Below are 25374 nucleotides of genomic sequence, written 5' to 3'. Positions count from 1 at the left end.
CTGGCCAGAATCTGAAGATTGCCTCTGCCTCCCTCCCTAACCAATGGCCCCTTCCCATCTCCCAGGTGACCTGGCCAATCTGCCCACCAAGGCCACCCCTGACTTCAACACATTCATTTTTATCCAGCCCTTACTGGGTACCTCCTGAGGCCCACACACTGGGCACTGGGTTAGCCCCGGAATTCAGTCAAATCAGCCTACGGGTTCACAGACATGGGCACCAACGGCCTCGGGAAAAGCAGAGGGGACCAGAGTTAAGAAAGGAGGCAGAAGGATTCTGAGGTGGATGAGGCAGAGAGAAAATCACTTAGAGCAACACCCCTCACACTTTAATGCACCAGTCCCCAGGGATCTTAACACAATGCAGATTCTCATTCAGTAGGACTGGGCATGGGGTCTGAGATTCTGCATTTCTGACAAGCTTCCTGGTGACGCTGAAGCTGCTGGACTGATCACTTACAGCACTTATAAATCATTCCTTCTTTGACTCTTAAGTTCCAAGGAAGCAGGAAGCACAGCTCCCTTAATCACTACCAAGTTCCCAGCACCCAGTACAGTGCCTGTGGACCTGCTAAATATATGAATGGTGTTAATCCTGGCAAGGTGCCCAGCATTAGATGGGCCTACAGGGAAGCCTCCAATGTGAGGAACACCAGAGAGTGGTTTGTACAAAGCAGACAAAGCAGTTCAAAAGCATAGAGGACAAAGGGTTAATTCTGCCCTAGGGGTAAGGGAAGCGGGATTTCTCAAAAGAGGCCACTTTGCATTAAGCCTTAGAGGGTGGGACAGATTTACCCAGGTGGAGACTTGCTGAAGGGCGGGAACAACCCAAGAGCAAAGGTAAAGAGACTGAGAGCACGGGACAGGTTGCAGTGCGGTGCACCTGGAGTTCCAGGTGTGGGAAGGTGAAAAAGCCCCAGAAAAGTATGATGCAGACCTGCACAGGCCGATGCTAGAAAGTCATGCTAGGAGGGTGGATGCCCGCTGGTGGAACATCAGGAGATGTTGGAGGTGTTTGCAGGGGGAGGGCACCCTGGTGTAGAAGGGCTTTCTAGAGGTCACCAGGATCTGTCCCAGGATCAAGGTAGACTGGAAGAAGCAGTTCCTGGGGTGGGAAGGGCCAAGGTGGGAGGAAGTTATGGAGGTAAGAGAGGGAATCCTTTGTGAGGGAGTGAGGCCTGCATGAGGGTAGGGGAAGCAGCAATAAGATGTTTTCCCTGATTCTGTTAAATCTCACAGGTGCTAGGCAGGGCACGGTGGTTCACACCTATAATCCCCAGCACTTTGGAAGGCTGGAGTGGGCGGATTGCTTGAGCTGCGGAGTTGGAGACCAGCCTGGGCAACATGGTGAAACCCAGTCTCCACAAAAAAAAATACAAAAATTAGCCGGGTGTGGTGATGTGCCTACAGTCCCAGCTAGTTTTGGGGGCTGAGGCAGGAGGATTGCTTGAACCTCAGAGGTCGAGGTTGCAGTAAGCCGAGATTGCATCACTGCATTCTAGCCTGGTGACAAAGTGAGAGCTTGTCTAAAAAAAAAAAAAAAAAAAAAAAAAAAAAAAAAACTCACAGGCGCTTGAAAATCATCACCTGTTTAGCCCCAAGCCAGGCACTAAGCAACAGAGGTGGTCGTTTCCCAAAAGTCCCTGGTGCTCTTCAGACACCAAGAGGGGACTTCCATGATATTTCCCTATGTCCCTCTCAGCCCCCACACCCTCTCCTCCTTCCCTCAGCTTTATCAGAGGTGTTTACTCTGTACCTACTATGGGCAGCCCTGACGTCACTAGCCCTAGTCACTGCTCTCTGGAGGAGGCCTGCACAGATGCTCCCCCAGATGTGGCTCCACCCCCATCCTCTAGAGAGCTGGGAAGAAGTCAGATCTAGTGTAAGTGGGGACAAACAGCCAGGGATTCCCATGTGAAAGGGAGGGCACCAGGAGGGACCTGGATGGTTCTGCGAGAAGGCAATCAGGGCACGCTGGAATCCCAGGTGAGAACTCCCTGCTGGCAGAGCCAGCCCTCCAATCCCACAATCCATTCCCTTTACACCAAGATGAAAGCTAAACTCCCAGCAACCCTGGGAGAGACCGGTGACCCCTCACCTCCCAGGCTTGGGGTGAGCCGGGCCCTGTTCAGCGTCAGTCCTGAGCTGAGGGTGCCAGGTTGTCCTCCAAGGCCACCAGAGAGAAGGCACCACACGGCTGGCTGGTCCCACTGAGTGGGTCAGCAGAGGAGGGTGGGTGTACCCTAGAGGACAGCCATGTGTGGTTGGGAGGATGATACAATTTAACCCAGGCCCCCGGACTGAAAACAGGACAAAGGTAGCAGACCCTGCCCTGGGGCCTGGCTGGGGAAACCACTGTAGGCTCCCATCCCGCGAATCACCCAGCTGCTCCTCTGAAGATAAACCCTTCCTCTCTACCTAATTTCTCTGCTGCCCTATCCCTGCTACAGGCCTGGCTCTCTCCAGGGACATGAATTGATTCCCTGTTCATCTAGCCCAGACCCTGGGAGGTGGCGGCCAGAATTAATTAATGTTTGTGAAGTGCTGGAGAGAAGCTAGAACCAAGGACCCAAGGGCGCCAGATGACCCGCGCAGGAAATTGAATGGGAGAGGCGGGGAGAAGGGGCAGCTGGCCAGGACCTTGGAGCCTGGAAGGGGAGGGCTGAGAAGACACTCCTACTGAAGCTGGGAAGAACAGGGAGAGCTGTGAGGAGAAGGTGCGACCCCTCAAACGCACCACGGGATCGGTAATAGAGGATTACGGGCTCCAAGCTGAGCCTGCCCACCCCCCACAGCTCCGCCCTACCCTCAGAGCCGGGCACGTCCCGGCTCGGCTGCCCTCCCCCAACTCAGCCTCCAGCCACCCACCTGCCCGCCCCCGCGACCACCTGCAAAGGAAGCCTCGGCCCCTCCGCCCCCTCCAAAGGAGTGCACCGGGAGGGTAGAGGCTGTGCCGAGGGGGACGTCTCCTGCCAACTCGAGTAGGGCGCCCGAGTCCTACCTGAGCAAACACTTCACTTCCTTTCTCTAAAAGAAGGAGGCGAGCCGTTCCCCGCTCCTTGAGACTAGGGGGACGTCCAGGCCCTCTGTCAGGGGGCGGTGGCGGCTGGACGCATGCAGCTGGCACCAGGGCCCACGGTGCCCCCTCTTTGCCCGCGCCCCTCTGGAGCTAGGCTCACTCACCCCAAAGTGCTGATGAAGCCATTGACGGAGCCCTCGGCGTACAGGGAGACGATGTCCCCGATGTGAAGAAAGCTGGACATTTCACTCATGGCTGCGGCCCTCCGGGGCCCGGAGTGTGAGGGGCGCCTAGGGCCGCGTGGCCAAGCTCAGTGCGGAGGACTGAGGCGTCCGCGGGGCGGTGAGGGGCGCGCCCCCACCTCGGAGCCCGACGCTCGGTGCGGCCGGGGCGGGCTGGCGGCCACGGGAGCCAGGAGGCTGCGCGGCGGGGCCCGGGGTCCGGGTGAGGAGGTGCCCGCGTCTTGGCGCGCCCGCCGCCCGCCCGCCCCGCCCGGCCAGCGCGTACCTGCAGCGTAGAAGGAGCAGGAAGTCTGGGGCCACCACACACACATGCAAATCCCGCCCGGGAGGCGGGGAGGCCACACCCCGGCAGCCCCCCCCCCCCCCCCGCCGCCCGGCAGCCCGCCCGCCGGCACCCATGTGCACCCGCCCGCCTCCCGGCGCCTCGCGCTCCTCGCGCGTCCTGGGCCCGGCCTCCCGGACGCCGAATGCGCCGCCAGCCCTCCTGATCCCCAAAGGCGTCCTGCACGGAAACGGGGAGCCCCCGAGTCTAGGGGGCTCGCGGAACTGCCATCCCTGTGAGGCCCAGGCATAGTGGGGAGTTCTCCGCCCTCGGGGTTCCCGGACTATCTGCACCCGGGCCCTCGGCTGGCTAAGAGCCAGTGCAGGCGCCCGCGGAAGGGGGAGTCCAGATCTCTCCGGCGGGCGCCACCCCCGAGCCGCTCGCTGAGGACGCGCCCTGGAGCGCCCTGGCCGCGGCCACCGCGCGGTCTCCGCGCCCAGCTGAGAGCAGGCTAGCGCCCAGAGGCGCGCTCATCCCTTTGCAGAGCAAATTCGGGATTAATTTTTCTCAACGTGTAAAGTCTTTTCATTGCACAATAGAAAGTGCTCAGACTTGGAGGGGAAATGAAGCAATGGGGTGGGTTTTGTTTTTTTTCTCTCCGCATTCCTGTGTACACAGATCCAACTTCCGAATCAGTTCAGCCGCTCCCTCTCCAGGAGTTGGCTCCAAAACTCTCTTGGCTCCTTCCGTCTTTCCTTTCAAAAAAAAACCAGAGATGAAAATTACCTTCGCTAGTTGATAGCACACCCAAAGGCTAACGATGCCAAGTCTGGGTGCCGGCCCCCTTGGATTGACCCGCTGCGGCGGCGCCGCCAGGCTCTGGCTCCCGAAGTCCTGCCCTCAGATTCGCGTCCCTGGCTCGCTTACTTTCTGTTCTGTTCCCCGGTGCTTCCTAGTCCTTTATTTGAACGCCTAAGATAGGGTGCCCATTGCCACCGCCATTTGATCACTTTTGCTCCCTTCGGACCTTCCACCCCCACTTCCTGAGTTGTGGGGGGCGTTTGTCCCTGTGATAAAAGGAGGAGGGGACTCGGTGACTGAAGCAGGAAGAAGAGAGGCTAGGGGAGGGGTGGAGACAGCTAAAAGCAAAGAGACAGCTGCTGACCCTGCGAGGAGAAGAGCCCCAGGCAGTGGTTTTTTGTTGTTGTTGTTTTGTTTTGTTTGTTTGTTTGTTTTCCGAAGGCCCCAGGAACGATGTGGGAGGGAAAGACACCTCCAAGATCGCTAAGTACCGTGTTTTACAGTTTTGTTTTGTTTTTTCACCAGGGCAAACGGTAACAAGTTTTACAGCAGACCAGTCCACACCTTCATCTATATATAAGCAAAACAATAGTTCACCAAACAATACTTACTCTTATGACCTTTGATGCACGCTATTTTCTATTCTAGTTCAGTTGTGTTCTTGTTGTTGCTTTAATGCTGATTGTTACCCACTGAATTGATTTTTTTTTTTAATGTCCCAAATGGGTTGCAAACTGCAGTTTGAAAAACCTCATCCAGTCCACTGTGCCAAAAAGAGATGGCCAAAGCCCAGAGAAGGAACACCACCCATCAAGGGCACACGGCAGATTCCTGGCCACTGGAGGCAGAAGCCAACCAAGCCTCTGATTTTTAGCCCGGTACTCTCCTATTACCCCACACCAACTGAGCCACAGCCATGGGTCCCTGAAACTTCACTGAGAAGGGACAGCCCCGGGACAGTTTCACTTGCTCACAGGAGTCAGGCCTCCTGTATCTTCCCCAAAAGTTAGAAGGGAAAAATACGCCTTCATTCCATAAGCATTGATCGAAGGCTTGTTATGTCAGGCCTCTGCTGGGCACCAGGCTCTGAGGAAGCTGTCAGCCTGGGCCCAATTGCCTTTTTCCCCTCCCCAGACCATGAGGATGAAGAGGGACAAGTTGAAAACTTGCCTCCAGTGGCTGCACTCAGAACTTGTGCCACAGCCACACCCAGGAATCCACCTCCTTCCTCCCCTGACATCCATATAGAGGTTCCATAACTCAGCCAAGGTGTAGCAGCCAGGAATGGAGGTCACTCCGCTTCGGGTCTCTCTGGACTAAAGCACATGGCCTTGGTTCTCCCCACCCCTCCCCATCCTAGGAGTACTTGGAGCCTCTGTCTCTCCACCAACCAGGAGGTCTCAGAGGTGAGGGCTCTGGGCCCCTGTCACCTGCTTCTTCCAAATCAGCTCCACTGTAAGCTCTTTTATACACCTAGGTTCTGAGTTAGAATTTGTTTCAAGAAAGGTTCTGTTGGTTAAACAACAACAATGAAAACCAAGGTTTAAGAAACAGATGGTACAGCTCCAGTGAGTTCCCTCCCCTGCTTCCTGGGTGAAGCCTTCCTATGCCTCCTCACTGCCCACAGAATAGTCTACAGACCCAAGCCCAGCACACCGGACCCTCAAGTCTTGCTGTCCTCCCACCCTCTGCGGACAACACGATTGCTCCTAAAGGAGGATCCATGCTGTGGACTGGCCAAGAGTGCAGGCTCTGGCTTCCTTTTTTTTTTTTTTTTTTGAGACGGAGTCTCATTCTGTCGCCCAGGCTGGAGTGCAGCGGTGCGATCTGAGCTCACTGCAACCTCCGCCTCCCAGGTTCAAGTGATTCTCCTGCTTTGGCATCCTGTATAGCTGGTGCCCACCACCATACCCGGCTATTTTTTGTATTTTTAGTAGAGACAGGTTTTCACCATGTTGGCCAGGATGCTCTCAATCTCTTGACCTCGTGATCCGTCTACCTCGGCCTCCCAAAGTACTGGGATTACAGGTGTGAGCCACCACGCCCAACCTGGACTCTGACTCTTACAGGCCTGGATTAGAGTCCCAGCCCTGCCACTTTCTAGCAGGCATTCTCTCAGCCTGTTTGCTCATCTGTTAAATGTGAGGGAAGTGTGAACCATCAGCACAGCATCCCAGGCAGGAAGGACTCAGTGTGTCCCTTCTCATTTCCCCAGGACCTCATCCACTCATACCGCTGTGCCTGGGCTCCTGTGGCTCCCTCTAGCACTTCCCCTTTTCAGTTTCCCAGGGTCAAAATAATGTCTTCTTCCCTAAAATACTGAAGCACCAATCTTTTAAGTACCATTATGAAATACTTTCAGAAGTAATAAATAAAAATACAGTGAGTGCCCTGTATCTTTCCTCTAGCTTTGTCAAATCTTTGTATTTTACCAAATTTGGTTCCTTTTTTTTTTTTTAAGAATTAAAACTTAGGCCAGGCACAGTGGCTCATGCCTGTAATCCCAGCACTTTGGGAAGCCAAGGCAGGCAGATCGCCTGAGGTCAGTAGTTCACAGCCAGCCTGGCCTACATAGTGAAACTCCATTTCTACCAAAAATACAAAAATTAGCCAGGCATGGTGGCACGTGCCTATAGTCCCAGCTACTCAGGAGGCTGAGGCAAGAGAATCATTTGAACCCAGGAGGTGGAGGTTGCAGTGAGCCGAGATCGTGCCACTGCACTGCAGCCTCGGCGACAGGGCACAATTCTATCTATTAAAAAAAAAAAAAAGAATTAAAACTTAACAAAATTCAGTTGTGTCCAGGCAAGGTGGCTCACATCTAATCCCAACACTTTGGGAGGCTGAGTCTGGAGGATCACTTTTGCCCAGGAGTTCAAGACCAGCCTGGGCAACATGGCAAAACCCTGTCTCTAAAACAAACAAACAAACAAAAACAAAACAAAAAACAAAATTAGCCAGGCATGATGGTGTGCACCTGTAGTCCCAGCTACTTGGGAAGCTGAGGTGGGAGAATCACCTGAGGCCAGGGAGATTGAGGAGGCTGCAGTGAGCCATGATTATGCCACTGCACTCCAGTCTGGGCAACAGAGTGAGATCCTGTCTTAAAAAAAAAAAAAAAAATCTGTTGAAGTTCCTTATGCACCCTTCTCCAAGTACATTCTCTCCCTCCAGAGACAACCACTAACCTGATTTGGGTAGGTTTCATTTCATGCAGGTTTTTATGTTTGTATCACATTTCAATGTATCCATAAACAATGTATGATATCACTTTGCAAGGTCTTATATTTTGTATAAATGTTATCACCCTGTGTGCATCCTTTGATACATAACTACTGTATGATAGTTTACTTCCTGACCACATCACAATTACTTTATCCATTTTGCTGGTGACAGGTCTCAGATAAAGACTTATCAAGGTTTTGCTATTGCAGCAACATTGCAATAAACATTCTTGTCTCCTTATGCACAGACATGCATGTCTGTAGGGCAGTGTTGTTCAAACTATGGATTGAGGCCCATTAATACGTTAGGAAATCAACTTAGTGGGTGAAGATCAGCATTTTTTTTTTTTTTTTAGACAGAGTCTAGCTCTGTCGCCCAGGCTGGAGCACAGTGGCTTGATCTCGGCTCGCTGCAAGTTCCGCCTCCCGGGTTCACGCCATTCTCCTGCCTCAGCCTCCCGAGTAGCTGGGACTACAGGCGCCCGCCACCACGCCTGGCTAATTTTTTATATTTTTAGTAGAGACGGGGTTTCACCATGTTAGCCAGGATGGTCTCCATCTCCTGCCATCGTGATACACCTGTCTTACTCTCCCAAAGTGCTGGGATTACAGGCGTGAGCCACCGTGCCCGGCCAAGATCAGCATTTTTAAAACTCAAAACTGACTAGGAAATATCAATGTTTGTAACACATCATCAGGGTAACTAGTAAGGTGAAAGTTGTCTGTTGTGTGGCATGTGTGCTGTGGGTCACGATATATTTCTTATTGAGGATACCTGTCAAAAAGCCTGAAAAGCCCTGCTCTAAAGTAAAAATTTAGTACAATTGATGGATTACAGGGAAGGTGCACTGTCAACCTCCAAGGAGTTGCCAAATTATTATCCAACTTGGATGTTCTAATTTACCCTCTTGCCAGCTACATGGGAATGTGCCCACTGAACCGTATCCCCACCAACAGACTTTTTAACATGAGATTTCTTTATTCCCCCACTATCAGAGAACATATCATGAGCCGTCTTGGATTGAAACATTCTGTTCTTTCTGGGCTTCCTGAGCCAACTGTGAGCTAGATGAAGGAAGCTGTGTCCATTTCACTTTGTGTCTCCACACCAAGTCAGGAAAATAGTAAGTGCTTGCTTGGCAGGGTGCAGTGGCTCACACCTGTAATCCCAGCACTTTGGGAGGCCGAGGTGGGTGGATCACTTGAGGTCAAGAGCTCAAGATCAACCTGGCAAACATGGTGAAACCCCGTCTCTACTAAAAATACAAAAATTGGCCGGCGGGGTGGCTCACGCCTGTAATCATAGCACTTTGGGAGGCTGAGGCAGGTGGATCACCTGAGGTCAGGAGATGGAGACCATCCTGGCTAACATGGTGAAACCCTATCTCTACTAAAAATACAAAAAATTAGCCAGGCATGGTGGTGGGCGCCTGTAGTCCCAGCTACTCTGGAGGCTGAGGCAGGAGAATGGCATGAACTCAGGAGGCGGAGCTTGCAGTGAGCCGAGATCAAGCCACTGCACTCCAGCCTGGGCGGACAGAGCAAGACTCTGTCTCGAATAAATAAATAAATAAATGAATAAATAAATAAATAAAATACAAAAAGTAGGCTGGGTGTGGTGGCTCACGCGTGAAATCCCAGCACTTTGGGAGGCTGAGGCGGGTGGATCACTTGAGGTCAAGCGTTTGAGACCAATCTGGCCAACATGGTGAAACCCTGTCTCTACTAAAAATACAAAAATTAGCTGGGCGTGGTGACGGGTGCCTGTAGTCCCAGCTACTCGGGAGGCTGAAGCAGGAGAATCACTTGAACCCGGGAAGCAGAGGTTGCAGTGAGCCAAGATCGTGCCATTGCACTCCAGCCTGGGCACAAGAGCAAAATTCCGTCTCAAAAAAAAAAAAAAAGAAAAAGAAAAGAGTAAGTGCTTAATAAATCTGTGTGGAATTGAACTGTCAAAAGAGAGGTGGGGAAAGTATATACACTATACCAGGAGATACATACACAAGGAGACGGTGGGAGCCCCAGCTTGGGGTGTCACGTGCCTGGGTCCCCTGGGTGGGGAACACAGAGCTTCCAGAGATGGTCTAAGGAATTGGGAAGAACTGATGGGCTGCACCTCTTCTGAGTGGCTTGAGTGGAATGCTGTTAAGCTGGGGCCAACTTCAGGTCACCATCATCCCCTTCATGACCAATCTGCCCGGCCCAGGCCCCAACCTCAATGGCTGGGTATCTCCTAGCTCCTACTAGCCCCACCTCCCAAAGGGAATAAGAAGATCTGATCAGGATTCCCAGGAAGCCAGTGATTTTAGGGGTCTCTGCGTGGGAGGTCTGAGGGCCAGAGACTGGTGAAAGGATCACTTTTTACCCTATCTCTTTTTAAAACTTTTTTTTTTCTTTTGAGACGGAGTTTCACTCTTGTTGCCCAGGCTGGAGTGCAACGGCATGATTTCGGCTCACTGCAACCCCTGCCTGCTGGGTTCAAGCAATTCTTCTACCTCAGCCTCCCAAGTAGCTGGGATTACAGGCATGCACCACCAAGCCCAGCTAATTTTTTGTATTTTTAGCAGAGATGAGGTTTCATCATGTTGGCCAGGCTGGTCTCGAACTCCTGACCTCAGGTGATCCACCTGCCTCGGCCTCCCAAAGTGCTGGGATTACAGGTGTGAGCCACCACGCCCGGCTTTAAAACTTTTACATTTCAGACTATGTGGCTGCATAACCTATAACCAAAAGTAGATACAAATAAAAATGTTCAAAGCATTACCCCCAAGTTCCAAGTGTCAGCAGAACACCCCCAGGAAACTCTCCTCCTACACTCTGCATCCACCCTGGGCCTGAGAAGGCAAGGAAAGGAAGGCAGGCAGTGCCCAGACCTTCTCCCTGACTCAGAAGAGGACACTGGGGCCGAGGAAGGGGACTGGGATCTGGGGAGGGGCAAGCAGCTCTGAACCTAGGTGTCCTCCACCAATGTCCTTCTTTCCCTTCCACCTTCTAGAGACTTGCTCTCAGCTCTGCTGTGTGGCTTTGCACAAGGATCAGACCTCTCTAAGTCTCAGTGTCTGCCTCATTGTAAACAGCATTCATATCACCTTCCCAGATTCCACCCTTGGCTCTGACTGTTCTTTAAGCTCTGACTGGCCCTCTCTGACTGTAATAGGAAGGCATAGGAGAGCAGCTAGCTGTGCTTTATGGCAGCTAGCTGTGCAGACAGATAGTCTCGTGCTTGGGGGCAGATAACAGGGAGTTCTCAAGGGCTCCTCTGACCCTCAGTGCTGATTTGACAACAGGGCCAAGTGGGGTGGGGCGAGGCCGGGCCAGAAGGGCTGACTCAGTGTAGCAGCCATCCGGCTGGGTCACCCGCCACGGGTGGGGTGCCAATCCAGGCCCGCTGGGGTTCCCAGAGAATTCCTTCCCCATGCCATAAGCTGCCCTGGGCAGGAACCCCAGCCCAGAGTAACCATTTAGCCACAGCCAGGGAGAGTGTACAGGGCTTCCTGCCCCAGGAGCCTACACTCGGACATACACACCCCCCCATACACTTTCACACTCATACACCAACACTTTCACTCACATACTCTCATCCACATATTCAGACACACTGGCACACCCGACTTCTTGGGAAGGCTAGAAAGGAGACAGAACTTGTTCTGTTTTCCTCACCCCCACCCCCATGCCCCAGTCATCAATGCCACATCTATTTCTTTCAGATATTTGCTAACCACCTACCACATGCAAGGGACTGGAGGAATGCAGCCAGCTAACTCCAACATGTGGTCCTAGCCTGGTGAAACAAAAGATGAAAGCCAGCCGCTGCCGAGATTCCCACCAGCCACAGAAGAAAGCCTGCCACCTGCCCTCTTCTGGTGTTGGCCTTGGAATAAGCCCCCTGGTGCTGGAGTCCTGAAACCAAGGGGCCTCTCTCCAGGTCTTCCCCAGGCTGACACTCAATTACTAGGTGCCCCCTCCTCCTCTCCCCTGAGAGGATAGGTCATAGGGTACGTAACCTATGACATCTCCGAGGGTAACTTCACAGTTACAGTGAATAACAAGTCCTGGGCTGGGTGTGGTGGCTCACACCTATAATCCCAGCACTTTGGGAGGCTGAGGTAGGTGGATCACAAGGTCAGGAGTTCAAGACCAGCCATGGCCAACAGCCCCATCTCTACTAAAAATACAAAAATTAGCCAGGTGTGGTGGCGGGAGCCTGTAATCCCATCTATTCAGGAGGCTGAGGCAGAGAATTGTTTGAACCCAGGAGGCAGAGGTTGCAGTGAGCCAAGATTGCTCCACTGCACTCCAGTCTGGGCGACAGAGCGAGATTCCGTCAAAAAAAAAAAGAGAAAGAAAGAAAGAGAGAGAGAGGAGAGAAGGAAGGAAGGAAGGAAGGAAGGAAGGAAGGAAGGAAGGAAGGAGGGAGGGAGGGAGGGAGGGAGGGAAGGAAGGAGGGAAGGAAGGAAGGAGAAGGGAAGGAAAGGGAAGGAAGGAAGGAAAGAAAGAAGGAAGGAAGGATGGAGAAGGGAAGGAAGGAAGGAAGGAAGGAAAGAAAGAAGGAAGGATGGAGAAGGGAAGGAAAGGGAAGGAAGGAGAGGGAGGGAGGAAGGAAGGAAGGAAGGAAAGAAAGAAGAAAGAAAGAAGAAGGGAGGAAGGAAGAAGAAAGAAGGAAGAGGAAGGAAGGAAGGAAGGAAGGAAGGAAGGAAGGAAGGAAGGAAGGAAGAAGAAAGAAAAGAAAGAAAGATAAGACAAGTTCTGGAGCAAAATTTCTGGAGTCCTAGCTCCAGCCACTAACTGGGTAGAGAAGCTCCCAGCCTCTCTGGGTCTCCATTTCCTTCTATGTAAAATAAAAATGTAGACCTGTATCTGCCAGGTCCTGGCAGGAAGTTGGCAACACACCCCCAACAGGTGATTAAAGAGAGGTTAGTGGACTGGCATGGTGACTCACACCTGTGATCCCAGCAATTTGGGAGGCCAAAGCAGGTGGATCACTTGAGGTCAGGAGTTCGAGACCAGCCTGACCAACATAGTGAAAACCTGTCTCTAACTAAAAATACACAAATCAGCCAGGTGTGGTGGCGCACGCCTGTAGTCCCAGCTACTAGGGATGCTGAGGCACAAGAATCGTGTGAACCCGGGAGGCAGAGGTTGCAGTGAGCCAAGATCGTACCACTGCACTGCAGCCTGGGTGACAGAGTGACACTCTGTCTCAAAAAAAAAAAAAAATGGTTAGTGAATGCATGGACTTGCAGAGGTGTGGGCACCAAGGGTAGTGCAGCACCCTGGAGCAGGCAACTGCAGGAAGCTGTTACCACTCAGGCCTGAAAAGGCCAAGGAGGGAAATACAGCCTTCCAGAGGGCAAGGCCCAGACACTGCCAGCCTGGGGGGAAGTGGGGACCTGATGGAACAGATACACCCACCTCTCTCTCCTCCACCCTCCAGTCTCTTACCAATGCCTCCCATTGGCACAGCTGAATGGGAAACCAGAGGGCAAGGGAGCTGGGTGATTCAGGCCACAAAGGTCAGCCTCTTGGGGCACACAGCCAGGGCAGAAGAGTGGGCAGAGCAGCTGGAGGGGCAGATGGAAATATCTAGCATAAGTAACTACTTTGTAAAACACCTAGCTCAGTCAACAAATACGATCTGTAATTGTCATTATTTGCCTAGACCTGAGGATTCTAAAAAAAAAGACAAGTGCATGTAGATCTAAAGGAATGACCATCTAACGGTAGAATTTTGTTTTGTATGGATGACCAAGAACAGGACATGTATTAGGCAAGATTTTATCAAGATCTCCACAAATCAAGACTTCAAGTCCCCTTCCCTGTTTAGTAATCAGTTTTTGAGTGCCTGTTACACCCGCTGGCTAGGAGGAGGAAGCTGGGGGGCTGGGCTGAGCTGCCAAGCCCCCTGCGTTCTGAGTCTGAGTTGGGAGTGGCGGGGATTACAGTGGAGGCTAATTACAGTTCCGAGTTGCCCTCTGAGGTCATCCCATCTTGAAGCCCAGGTTGGCATCTGGCAGGAGCTCCCAAGGAGAGGGGGTGGCCTCTGGCCATTCCTCCTGTCTCCAGACTCTGGAGGGGGACCCTGCACCAGGAGAGAAGCAGTGCAGGTCTCTGTGAATGTGCCCAGGCCTTGGCACCTCACCTGCCAACAAGAAAGGTGGGTTGGGAGGGGAAGCATCAGCCCTGTGATCCTGTTGGGAAAGGAGAGCAGCATGGAAAACTTCCCCGGGGGCAGGGCCAGGCAGGAAGGAGCAGGCTTTGTCTGAAAGAGATAGAGGTGAAAAGCATGACGTCAAGTCCACCTGGGCTAGTCCTGGCCTCTAGCCACACCCCACCCCACCTTGGCAGGACTAAGGCCCTCCCAGCCAGTCCTCGCCCTGGCTGCCCAGCCAAAGCTGGGAATGGATGAAATAGAGGGGTTCATCCACTTTACAGGACCTGCTCCCGCACCGGGTTTGTCAGCCTCTGTTTCCGAATCATTCAGAAGGAAAAGGTCATGCATCCAGGGCTGTGCCTTCCGAGGGGGCAGGGAGGGGTCACAGCTGAGGCTCCAGAGTGGAGAGGGAGAGAAAGGCCTGCTGTTTGCAGGAGCTGAGCAGACACTGGGGCCCTTGTCCTGGCGCAGCGGGGGAGGCTGCTGGCCAGATGTAGAGCAGGCCTGGCCTGAGCAATCGGCCTCTTCCTCCCACAGTCCCACCAGCTGCTGGGCCAGCCTGAGAACAGAGGAGACCTGACTGAGGTCTGCAGGAGTGCAGCCCCCAACCCCTCGCTAGGCACCAGAATGCCGAGACAACCAGGGTGCTCAGAAGCATCCCCAGGCGCTGAATGTAGTGCTGCCTTCCTGAGGCCCTGGCGCTGCAAAAATCCTCAGAGTCTGGCCTTCAAAGTTGGGCAGGTTTTCTCTGGAAGGGGCTCTCCAGTTTGTGGTTGACCAAACCCAGCCTCTAACTTTCGAGGCAAGCAGTCTGGTGTGGAGGGCTGCATTCAGCCACTTGACAAATATTTATTGAGTCTGTGCTGTGTGCCAACTGCTGTACAGGATGCTGGGGTACTATAATGACCCCAAGTAGACACAGCCTTGCCCTTGTGGAATTCAAGCTTGGGTACAGGTCTGAATCACTTACCTAAATTATACTGAACTTTGCCATGTGCTGTGAGAGAGTGGGGTGTGGTGATATAAGACTGGAGCTCTCCCAAGCAAGGCTAGAGCAGTAGGGGATGAGTGGGGAGGCAGGGAGAGGCAGGAGGGATTCCCTGAGGAAGTGACACTTGAACTGACATTCCAAGCATTGAGGAATGGAAAGTGCAAAGGCACAGTGGCAGGAAGGAACACAGTGAATATGCTCCAGGAAGGAGCAAGCAGCGCAGCTGTAATGGAGCAGGAGGGGCCCCAGCAAGAGATGGGGCCGAGGTCAGGCAGGACTTGGAATCACAGGAAGGGATTGGTCTTTGTCTTAAGCAATGAGAAGCCATGGAGGGCTTTTGCCTGGGAGGACTGGCTTGTAGCTGGGTTTTGAAGCCCACTCCCAGTGTCTGAGTGCAGCACTGCTGGGAGGGGCTGCCACAGGGTCCAGGCGGCAGGTGCCGGGGCTGGGGGAAACAGGAAGGGAGAGAAGTGGACAGATTCAAGGGATTCAAGAGCAAATTACAGCGGTCCTTGAAGATGACAGGATATGGAGGGTGAGGGTGATTTTTCTGCCCCCTGAGGCCCCTAGACTGAGGAGGTGATGGGGCATGTCACAGTGTAGGAACTGACAGAACCAGACAGGCTGTCATGCTTGGGGAGGTGGCTTTCATTCTCTCTCCACACCTGCTTCCCCTCCCCAACCTCCCAAAGGCCTTGGGACGGGCAGGGCATCCGCCTGGTTCACAGGAAGATTCTAACCTCCTGAGTCCACATTGTGACCAGGCCAGACCCTCCTGGAATCCCGGGCAGGAAAGGAGTCCAGTGGCCGAATCATCCTGCTGATTAGCTGGTGTACGTGGCCAGCCAGCCAGCATCCTCCTCCCTTCTGACCCTCATCCAGGGTGGTTGGGACTCCTGGGAGAGCAACTCTGAAGAAAGCCCTGCGCTGGCTGCCCACAGATTGCTCTTTTTCTTTTTTTTTTTTTTTTTTTGAGATGGAGTCTCGCTCTGTCGCCCAGGCTGGAGTGCAGTGGCCGGATCTCAGCTCACTGCAAGCTCCGCCTCCCGGGTTTACGCCATTCTCCTGCCTCAGCCTCCCGAGTAACTGGGACTGCAGGCGCCCGCCACCTCACCCAGCTAGTTTTTTGTATTTTTTTTAGTAGAGACGGGGTTTCACCGTGTTCGCCAGGATGGTCTTGATCTCCTGACCTTGTGATCCGCCCGTCTCGGCCTCCCAAAGTGCTGGGATTACAGACTTGAGCCACTGCGCCCAGCCGCTCTTTTTCTTTTTAATTAAGAGACTTTACTTTTGCAGAACAGTGTTAGGTTTACAGAAAAATTGAGCAGATAATATAGAGTTGTCATATACCCCCCTCACCCTCTCACAGATTCCCCTATGATTACCCTGGTGCTCTGGTGTGATATGTGTGTTACAACTATGGAACCAATATTGATACATTATCATTAACTAAACGCCACAGTTTGCATGAGGGCTCATTTTTCATTTTGTGCAGTTCCATGGCTTCTGAAAAATGTGCAATGTCATGCATCCATTGTTACAGTATGCAGACAGCTTCACCACTCCAGGAGAGCAATTCCAGAGGAAACCAGCCAGGTACTCTCAGTCCATAGACTGCACCCCACCATCCCAGGCAACGCTACCCTGCTACCCTCACCACGGTGGAGAGCAGCCATCATGGAGACACCAGATGAGTGAGGAAATTGAGGCTCAGAGATGTTATTTCATTTGTTCATGGTCACACAGCCGGTAGTAGCAAAAGCTTGGGACCCTGGGTTCATTTGTGTTCCTCTAAAGCCGACCCTGAGGCCAGGACTTGGGAATAGTGGTTTATTTGGGAGAAGATCCTGGGCAGCACAAGTCTGGTTGGCACGGGGGCTCTAGCCTTCTGGCGACATTCTCAGGGGCTGTGCCCTGCAGCTTCAGGTTGTCCCACCAAGGGGTGGGAGAGCCAAGGTGAGGAGCAGGTTGTTCACCCACTAACTCCTGTGCTTCTTGGTTGAGGGTAGTACTGGGGACATTAATCCCAGCCTTCCCATGTCCCTGTGGAAAGGGAGGAAGCCCAGGACAGAGAAGCAGCTTAGCAGAGCCCGTGGAAGGACTCGGAGGGCGCTGAAGGCCAACCTAGGTCCTCTGCTTTTTCCTGCGCATCTCCAATCACTCATTCATCCTATAGACCCTCAGTGGGCGCCTGCGCATCTCCAATCACTCATTCATCCTATAGACCCTCAGTGGGCGCCTGCGCATCTCCAATCACTCATTCATCCTATAGACCCTCAGTGGGCGCCTGCAGCATGCCAGCCCTGTGCAGGGCTCATTTCACAGGAAACATTGGGATCCCTGTCACTTTGTTGTGGGAAGCAGCAAAGTGTAGAATCTCAGGGTCCCTGCAAGGGGGTCCCCAGGGATGGAAGGGCCTGTGATCAGTCTCCTTGAGCTCCAAAGGGTGGTTCCCAGAAGACAGAGATGGATTCCTGCCAAGCACTGTGCCCACTCAGCCTGGGTCCCTGGGTGAACCAACCCTGAAGAACCATTGCGCCAGCAGTCTCCTCTCCCCTCCCAGCCAAAGCAGGGTCATGACGGGGAGGACTCCCCAAGGGCCTTGGTGCCCCTGGTTGCCATGACCCCCAGTTGCAACCCAGCTCCTGACTCCCTGCAAACCTGTGATAGACATGGATTGGGCCAAGCTGAGCATCAGCAGCTCCTTCCTGTGGTTGGCACTGCTGTCATTCTATGCTCTATTTCAAAATGTAGCCACTCCAAGAGTGACCCCAGCACACCAGCAGCTCTCTGTGTTTGTCCAGAGTTGGCTGGGAGAGCTGAGAGGAAAACTACCCAGGACAAGGCACATGAGGAAGTCTCAGAAAGGAGGAACAAATAACCAACCGTCGCCAACACCCGAAGCCCACCCCTAGGTGGCGCCATGGTGCTTGGGTGTGTTGGTGCTTGGTCTTAACTCGTTCTAGTCCCCATTTTACAGATGAGGAAACTGAGGCTTACCAAGCTGTTGGGTCTTGCTGCCGATCAAACAGCTAATGGATCATTCTCATGCTCCAGATGGGGAATGGAAACTCAGCTGTTTAACAGGTTGGTGAAGGCTGTACAGCCAGCAAGGTATCCTCATTTTTCACATAAGGAAAGCTCAGGGAGGTGAAGGGGTTTGCTGAATGTCACAAGCTAATAAGTAACGGAGCTGCGACTTAAACTTGGGTCTGCTTGTTGCCAAGGCCTGTAGGCGTCAACTCCATGCTACAGAAGGGCCACAGCTGAGGAATCTGAGAGGAGAATCTCTTTTCATTGAGGAGTTATGCCCAGACAAAGGCAGAGCAGCCTCACAGATGCTGCCCTGAACACTTCCCCAGCAGTAGCTGGGAGGAGCCTCGAAGTTGGGATAGGGACTTCACCAAGGCCTGTCTCCAGCCTCCACCTGCAGCTGCCTCCAAGATCTTCTCTGATTCCACCTTCCAGTGGGGGCCCCTGGCCCACTGCCTCCATCCTGAGCCAGACACGCCTTTGAACTCAGGGTGAGTTTTCACTGGCACCACAGTCTGTGGACCACACACAGGCTCTACCTGCCCTGCTTCCAGCCAGCTCCAGTGCCAATCACTGAGATTCATTAGCTCTCTCTTTGCCCCACAGACAAAATGCACAGCAGGAAGCTAAGAGGTTAGACAGCAGAGAGGACTTCCAGGTTGTCAGGAATGGAGATGTGAAGATTGGGTGACAGAGGTTGTGATGTTCTTTGAAAAAGGAAAATGCAGGAATGCAGCCTGCCTGACTAAAATCCCAAGTTCAGGGACTCCAGACTCATTAACCATTTTTTTTTTTTTTTTTGGCCTTTCCAGCTCTCTCCCTTCAGGGCCTGGGTGCTGGGATCGGGAACTGGAAGGCTGCCTTTGGAACCTGTTCAGACCTCCAACCAGGACCACACCCGACAGCTCACATTGTTCCCATTCATAGTCAATAATAATTACCATTTAGTGAACACTTACTACAGGCTCTTTATGTCTATATCAACTCACTTAATCCCTAAATGGCCCTATGTGAGGGGTACTATTATTAGGCCTACTTGACAGATGAGAAAACTGAGGCCCAAGGCCCTCCACAGGACTCTTCGTCTTCCCAACATCTGCCCATCCTTCAAGGCTCAGCTTAAATGTCTCCCTTCGTGAAAGGCCATGCCAAGGACCTCTAGCCTCTCTCTTTTCTGCTCTCCACAATGCAGTCAGTGCTTAGGGATCACCCCTGTTGTGGGCCTAGGCTCTTCAGGCCAATCTGCCACTGCCTAACTCTTTTTTTTTTTTTTTTTTTTTTTTTGAGACAGAGTCTTGCTCTATCACTCAGGCTGGAGTGCAGTGGCATGATCTTGGCTCACTGCAACCTCCACCTCCCAGGTTCAAGTGATTCTCCTGCCTCAGCCTCCCGAGTAGCTGGGATTACAGGCGCCCACTACTGTGCCCAGCTAATTTTTGTATTTTTAGTAGAGATGGGGTTTCACCATCTTGGCCAGGCTGGTCTCGAACTCCTGACTTTGTGATCCACCTGCCTCGGCCTCCCAAAGTGCTGGGATTACAGGTGTGAGCCACCACACCCGGCCAGCATAGCTCCTAACCTTGAACAAAAGCCTTCTCTAAACCTCAGCTTTCTTATCTGTCAAATGGGGATTATGAAGTAACAACTGTAGAGGACTGATATGATTTGGATATTTATCCCCTCCAAATCTCATGTTGAAATGTAATCCTCACCAGGTGCGGTGGCTCATGCCTGTAATCCCAGCACTTTCGGAGTCTGAGGCGGGTGGATCACAAGGTCAGGAGTTCGAGACCAGCCTGGCCAACATGGTGAAACCCTGTCTCTACCAAAAATGCAAAAATTAGCCGGGTGTGATGGCATGCTCCTGTAGTCCCAGCTACTCGGGAGGCTGAGGCAGGAGAATCACTTGAACCTGGGAGGCAGAGGTTGCAGTGAGCCGAGATCATGCCACTGCACTCCAGCCTGGGTAACAGAGTGAGACTCCATCTCAAAAAGAAAGGAAGGAGGGAAGGAAGGAAGGAAGGAAGGAAGGAAGGAAGGAAGGAAGGAAGGAAGGAAGGAAGGGAGGGAGGGAGGGAGGGAGGGAGGGAGGGAGGGAGGGAGGGAGGGAGGGAGGAAGGAAATCCTCCTCCTCAATGTTGGATGTTGGAGGTGGGGCCTGGTAGGAGGTGTTTGGGTTAAGGGGGTGGATCCCTCTTGAATGACTGGTGCCCTCCTCATGGTAATGAGTGAGTTGTTACTCTGGGTTGGATACAATATCTGGTTGTTTAAAAAAAAAAAGAAAATGTGGCACCTCTCTCCTTGCTCTCTGTCTTGCTTCCTCTCTCACCATGTGGTGTGCCTCCTCCCCCTCTGCCTTCCACCATGATTGGAAGCTTCCTGAGGCCCTCATCAGGAGCAGATGCTGGTGCCATGCTCCCTGTACAGCCTGCAGAACTGTGAGCCCATTAAACCTCTTTTCTGTATAAATTACATGGTCTTAGGTATTTTTTTATAGCAATGCAAGAATGGACCAACACAGAAAATTGGTACCAAGAGTGGGGCATTGCTATAAGGATATGTGAAGATGTGAAAGTGGCTTTGGAATTGGATAATGGGTACAGGTTGGAAGAGTTTGGAGAGCTAAGAGGAACACAGGAAGTTGAGGGAAAGTTTGGAACTTCTTAGAAACTGGTCAAATGGTTGTGACCAAAATGCTGATAGTGAGATGGATAATGAATGCCAAGCTGATGAGGTGTCAGATGGAAATGAGGAACTTACTGGGAACTGGAGCAAAGGTCACCCGTGTTATGTCCTCGCAAAGAACTTGGCCGCATTGTCTCCAAGCACTAGGGATTTGTGGAAGTTTGAACATAAGAGTGATGACTGAGGCATCTGGTGGAATAAATTTTTAAGCAATAATGCATTCAAGATGTGGCCTGACTGCTTTTAACAACCTATAATCAGATATGGGAGCAAATAAATGACTTAAAGTTGGAACTTAAATTTAAAAGGGAAGCAGAGCTTAAAAGTTTGAAAACTTTGCAGCCTGACCACGTGGCAGAGAAAGAAAAACGCATTTTCTTTTCTTTTCTTGAGATGTAGTTTTGCTCTTATTGCCCAGGCTGGAGTGCAATAGCATGATCCCGGCTCACGGCAACCTCCGCCTCCCGGGTTCAAGGGATTCTCCTGCTTCAGCCTCCCTAGTAGCTGGGATTACAGGCGCCTACCACAATAGCCGGCTAACTTTTTGTATTTTTAGTAGACACAAGGTTTCACTAAGTTGGCCAGGCTGGTCTCAAACTCCTGACCTCAGGCAATCCACCCACCTTAGCCTCCCAAAGTTCTGGGATCACAGGCGTGAGCCACTGTGCCCGGCTCATGAAAAAGGCATTTTCAGAAGAGGAATACAAGCAGGCCGTGGAGCAATCACTTGCTAGAGAACATTTCAAGATTAAAAGGGAGCCAAGTGCTAATATCCAAGACAATGGGGAAAAAAGGCCTTGAAGGCATTTCAGAAATCATTAGAGGCAGCCCCTCCCATCACAGACCCAGAAGCCTAGGAGGAAAGACTGGTTTCCTGGGCCAGGCCCAGGGTCCTGCTGCCCTGCCCAGCTTTGAGACAGTGCTGCCCACATCCCAGTTGCTCCATGTCCAGCTGTGGCTCAAAGGGCACCAGGTATGACTTGGGCTGCCATTCTGGAGGGTGCAAGCCGTCAGCCTTGGCAGCTTCCATGTGGTGTTAAGTCTGCATGTGAACAGAGTGCAAGCATCAAGGAGGCTTGACAGCTTCACCCTAGATGTCAGAGAATATATGAGAATGACTGGGTGCCCAGGCAGAAGGCTGCCACAGGGGTACAGCCTGCCACAGGGGAGGAGAGATGTGGAATTGGAATCCCCACAAAGTCCCCATCAGGGCACTGCCTAGTGGAGCTGTGGGAAGGAGGCTGCCATGCTCCAGACCTCAGAATGGCAAAGCCACAGGCAGCTTGCATACTGAGCCTGGAAAAGCTGCAGGCACTCAACTTCAACCAAGAGCACCCACAGGGGCTGCACCCTCCAAAGCTACAAGGGCAGAGCTACCCAGGATGTGGGACATGGAGTCAAATGAGATTACTTCAGAGCTTTAAGATTTAATGACTGGGCTGGGTTTGGGCTCATGCCTATAATCCCAGCACTTTGGTAGGCCGAGGGTGGTGGATCACCTGAGGTCAGGAGTTCGAGACCAGCCTGACCAAAAAGGTGAAACTCTGTCTCTACTAAAAATACAAAAATTAGTGGCTGTGGTGACGGGCGCCTGCAGTCTGGGTGACAAGAGCGAGACTCCATCTCAAAAAAAAAAAAAGTGTGGCACCTACCGCCGCTTTCTCTCCCTCACTCTTTCTCTTACCAAGTGAGACACCTTCTCCCCCTTTGCCTTCTGCCATGATTGGAAGCTTCCTGAGGCCCTCACCAGGAACAGATGCTAGTGTCATACTTCCTATACAGCCTGCAGAACCATGAGCCAATTAAACTTCTTTTCTTTATAAATTAGCCAGTCTCAGGTATTTCTTTAGACCAATGCAAATGGAGTGACACAAGGACTCTGGTGACTATTCAACAAGATAACAGACATTGAGCCCAATGATCAGTCCCTGGCACAGAGTCGGTGCTTAAAAGAGGCAGGTCATCGTGGCTAAATTGATTATATATGCTCTCTTATTATTAATAGTACTTCATTAACCTAACTGTGGATTTCACCTCTCAGCCTGATTATAAGTGTGTTGAAGACTCATCTTGGTATCTCTGTCTTAGTTTGGGGTCCCAGAATGCAGACCCTGAGATAAAGGTCAGAGGACACACACATGAATGGAGGTGGCCACGGCAAACACCAGCAGAGGAGTGAAGAAGTGAGGCAGGGGAGGGAAAGATGCCAATGGAGGTGTCATCGAACCAGTTACCACTGTGGGCAGTTACAGCCCTCTGGGGAGCTCGGGGAGCCCAGGCCAGACTATGCCTCAGAGTTGACCCAAGCGAGCTGCCTGGCAGCAGGGGATTTCTTGTTTAATTAATTATTTTGAGACAGGGTCTTGCTCTGTCATCCAGGCTGCAGTGCAGTGGCACAATCATGGCTTATTGCAGTCTCAAGCTCCTGGATCTCAAATGATCCTCCTGCCTCAGCCTCCCAAGTAGCTGGGACTATAGGTGCATGCCACCACACCCAGATAATTTTTTACTTTTTGTAGAGACGTGATCTCATTATGTTTCTCAGGCTGGTCTCAAACTCTTGGGCATAAGCAATCCTCCTGCCTCAGCCTCCCAAAGTGCTGGGATTATGGCAATGAGCCATCCTGCACCCGGCCTCTTTTTTTTAGAGATAAGATCTTTTGGCCAGGCACGGTGGCTCATGCCTGTAATCCCAGCACTTTGGGAGGCCAAGGCAGGTGGATCACCTGAGGTCAGGAGTTTGAGACCAGCCTGGCCAACATGGTGAAACCCTGTATCTACTAAACAAATATAAAAATCAGTTGGGTGTGGTGGCACGCGCCTGTAATCCCAGCTACTTGGGAGGCTGATGCAGGATAATCACTTGAACCTGGAAGGTGGAGGTTGCAGTGAGCTGAGTAATGCCACTGCACTCTAGCCTGGGCGCGATGGCTCACACTTGTAATCCCAGCACTTTGGAAGGCCAAGGCAGGCAGATCACCTGAGGTCAGGAGTTCAAGACTAGCCTGACCAACATGGAGAAACCCTGTCTCTACTAAAAACACAAAATTGGCTGGGCCTGATGGCTCACACCTGTAATCCCAGCACTTTGGGAGGCCAAAGCAGGCAGATCACCTGAGGTGAGGAGTTCAAGACTAGCCTGACCAACATGGAGAAACTCGTCTCTACTAAAAATACAAAATTAGCTGGGTGTGGTGGCGCATGCCTGTACTCCCAGCTACTAGGGAGGCTGAGGCAGGAGAATCGCTTAAACCTGGGAGACAGAGGTTGCAGTGAGTCAGGATCGCGCCATTTCACTCCAGCCTGGGTAACAAGGTGAAACTCTGTCTCAATAAAAAAGAAAGAAAAAAGAGTGAGACTCCAAGTCAAAAAAAAAAAAAAAAAAAAAAAAAGGTCTTGCTCTGTTGTCCAGGCCTGAGTGCAGTGGCAGGATCATAGCTCACTGCATCCTTGGACTCCTAGGCACAAGTGATCCTCCCACCTCAGCCTCCCGGGTCACTAGGATTACAGCGGAATGCCACTGTGCCCAGCAGGGTTTTTCATCAACTGCTGGTGGGTCATTGCTGGAAGGCTGCTTCTGGGGCCTTGACTCCTGGCACCTCCAGCCTGCCATGTGGCCATGACCAGCCATCCTCCCACAGCCAGAAAAACGACCGTCAGGCAGAGAGTTGCCAAAGATCTCAGTAAACAGCCTTCATAGGTGGAGAGGAAAGCTGAGGGATGCAGGCAGGGCATCCAGGGCAACTGCTGCAGCTTTCTCCCAGCTGTCATCTATCCGTGTGTTCACGCGAGCATGTATGTGTGTATTTGGACCGGGTTTCACAGTCACAAGGAATGTTCAAGAGGTAAAAAGGCAGACAGGGTGCCGGGCGCAGTGGCTCACGCCTGTAATCCCAGCACTTTGGGAGGCTGAAGCAGGTGGACCACGAGGTCAAGAGATCGAGATCATCCTGGCCAACACGGTGAAACCTCGTCTCTACTAAAAATAAGAAAATTAGCTGGGCGTGGTGGCACATGCCTGTAGTCCCAGGTACTCAGGAGGCTGAGGCAGGAGAATCGCTTGAAGCCAGGAGGCAGAGGTTGCAGTGAGCCGAGGTCGTGCCACTGCACTCCTGCCTAGCGACAGAGAAAGACTTTGTCTCAAAAAACAACAACAAAAAGGCAGACAGGCTGGACGTGATGGTTCACGCCTGTAATCCCAGCACTTTGGGAGGTGGACACAGGCAGATCACGAGGTCAGGAGATCAAGACCATCCTGGCTAACACGGTGAAACCTCATCTCTACTAAAAATACAAAAAAATTAGCTGAGCATGGTGGCGGGTGCCTGTAGTCCCAGCTACTCGGGAGGCTGAGGCAGGAGAATAGCGTGAACCCAGGTTGCAGAGCTTGCAGTGAGCTGAAATCACGCCACTGCACTCCAGCCTGGGTGACAGAGCGAGACTCCATCTCAAGAAAAAAAAAAAGGTAGACAGAAAAACATCTCCTTCCATCAGCCCCAGACATTCCCTCCCCTGCAGAGGCATCCCTTTTCCCAGCCTCCTTCCCACATACCCTTCTCTTGCCAGTCTTTCTAGTGTTGACTCCAGCCCCAGCCACATTTAAGGCCTCAGTTCCCCGAGGCGAGGATCCCTGGTGACGGCTCATCCTGTCTTCATCTGGCTCTCATCCTGCTCAGCCAGTAGGCCAGGGATAGGAGCTCAAGCCTTGGAGACGTGGGGTGCCAGAGGCTGAGGTCAGGGCCTAGCTAAAGGCCAGCATGGGCACAAAGGCAAACATCAGGGACATGTTGGTCCTGGCCAAACAGTAGGGACTGGGGTGGGACGTGCTGCTAGCGGCTCATCTGCCAGGTACGTGGCTTCTCACTGCCATCAGGGTTGGCCAAGTGCTTTCTGTTTACCCCCTGGGGGCTGGAGGAATGATGGGCAGCCTGCCTCACTCTCTCATTGCATTTTCAGAGCCCAGTGA

At 52.3% G+C, this 25374-nt stretch overlaps 2 protein-coding genes across 2 annotated transcripts in view; one reads left to right on the top strand and one right to left on the bottom strand.

Annotated features, from left to right (window-relative positions):
* ITPR3 (inositol 1,4,5-trisphosphate receptor type 3) overlaps positions 1 to 3553 on the bottom strand; it is a 76207-nt gene extending 72654 nt beyond the window's left edge. The window contains exon 1 of the mRNA XM_010359109.2: positions 3184 to 3553. Within this exon, the coding sequence (XP_010357411.1) occupies positions 3184 to 3272 (89 nt within the window). The 5' untranslated portion in view covers positions 3273 to 3553. The remainder of the gene's footprint in view (positions 1 to 3183) is intronic.
* The window catches only part of LOC104658978 (putative uncharacterized protein encoded by LINC00336), a 35524-nt gene continuing 13420 nt past the window's right edge, over positions 3271 to 25374 (top strand). Inside the window, 3 exon segments of the mRNA XM_030929580.1 lie at positions 3271 to 3361; positions 3642 to 3818; positions 17322 to 17440. Of these exon segments, the coding sequence (XP_030785440.1) occupies positions 3271 to 3361; positions 3642 to 3818; positions 17322 to 17440 (387 nt within the window).

This window comes from Rhinopithecus roxellana, chromosome 4 (assembly GCF_007565055.1).
Source record: "Rhinopithecus roxellana isolate Shanxi Qingling chromosome 4, ASM756505v1, whole genome shotgun sequence".
In the NCBI taxonomy this organism is placed as follows: domain Eukaryota; kingdom Metazoa; phylum Chordata; class Mammalia; order Primates; family Cercopithecidae; genus Rhinopithecus; species Rhinopithecus roxellana.
This window is presented reverse-complemented; position numbering and strand designations above follow the sequence as displayed.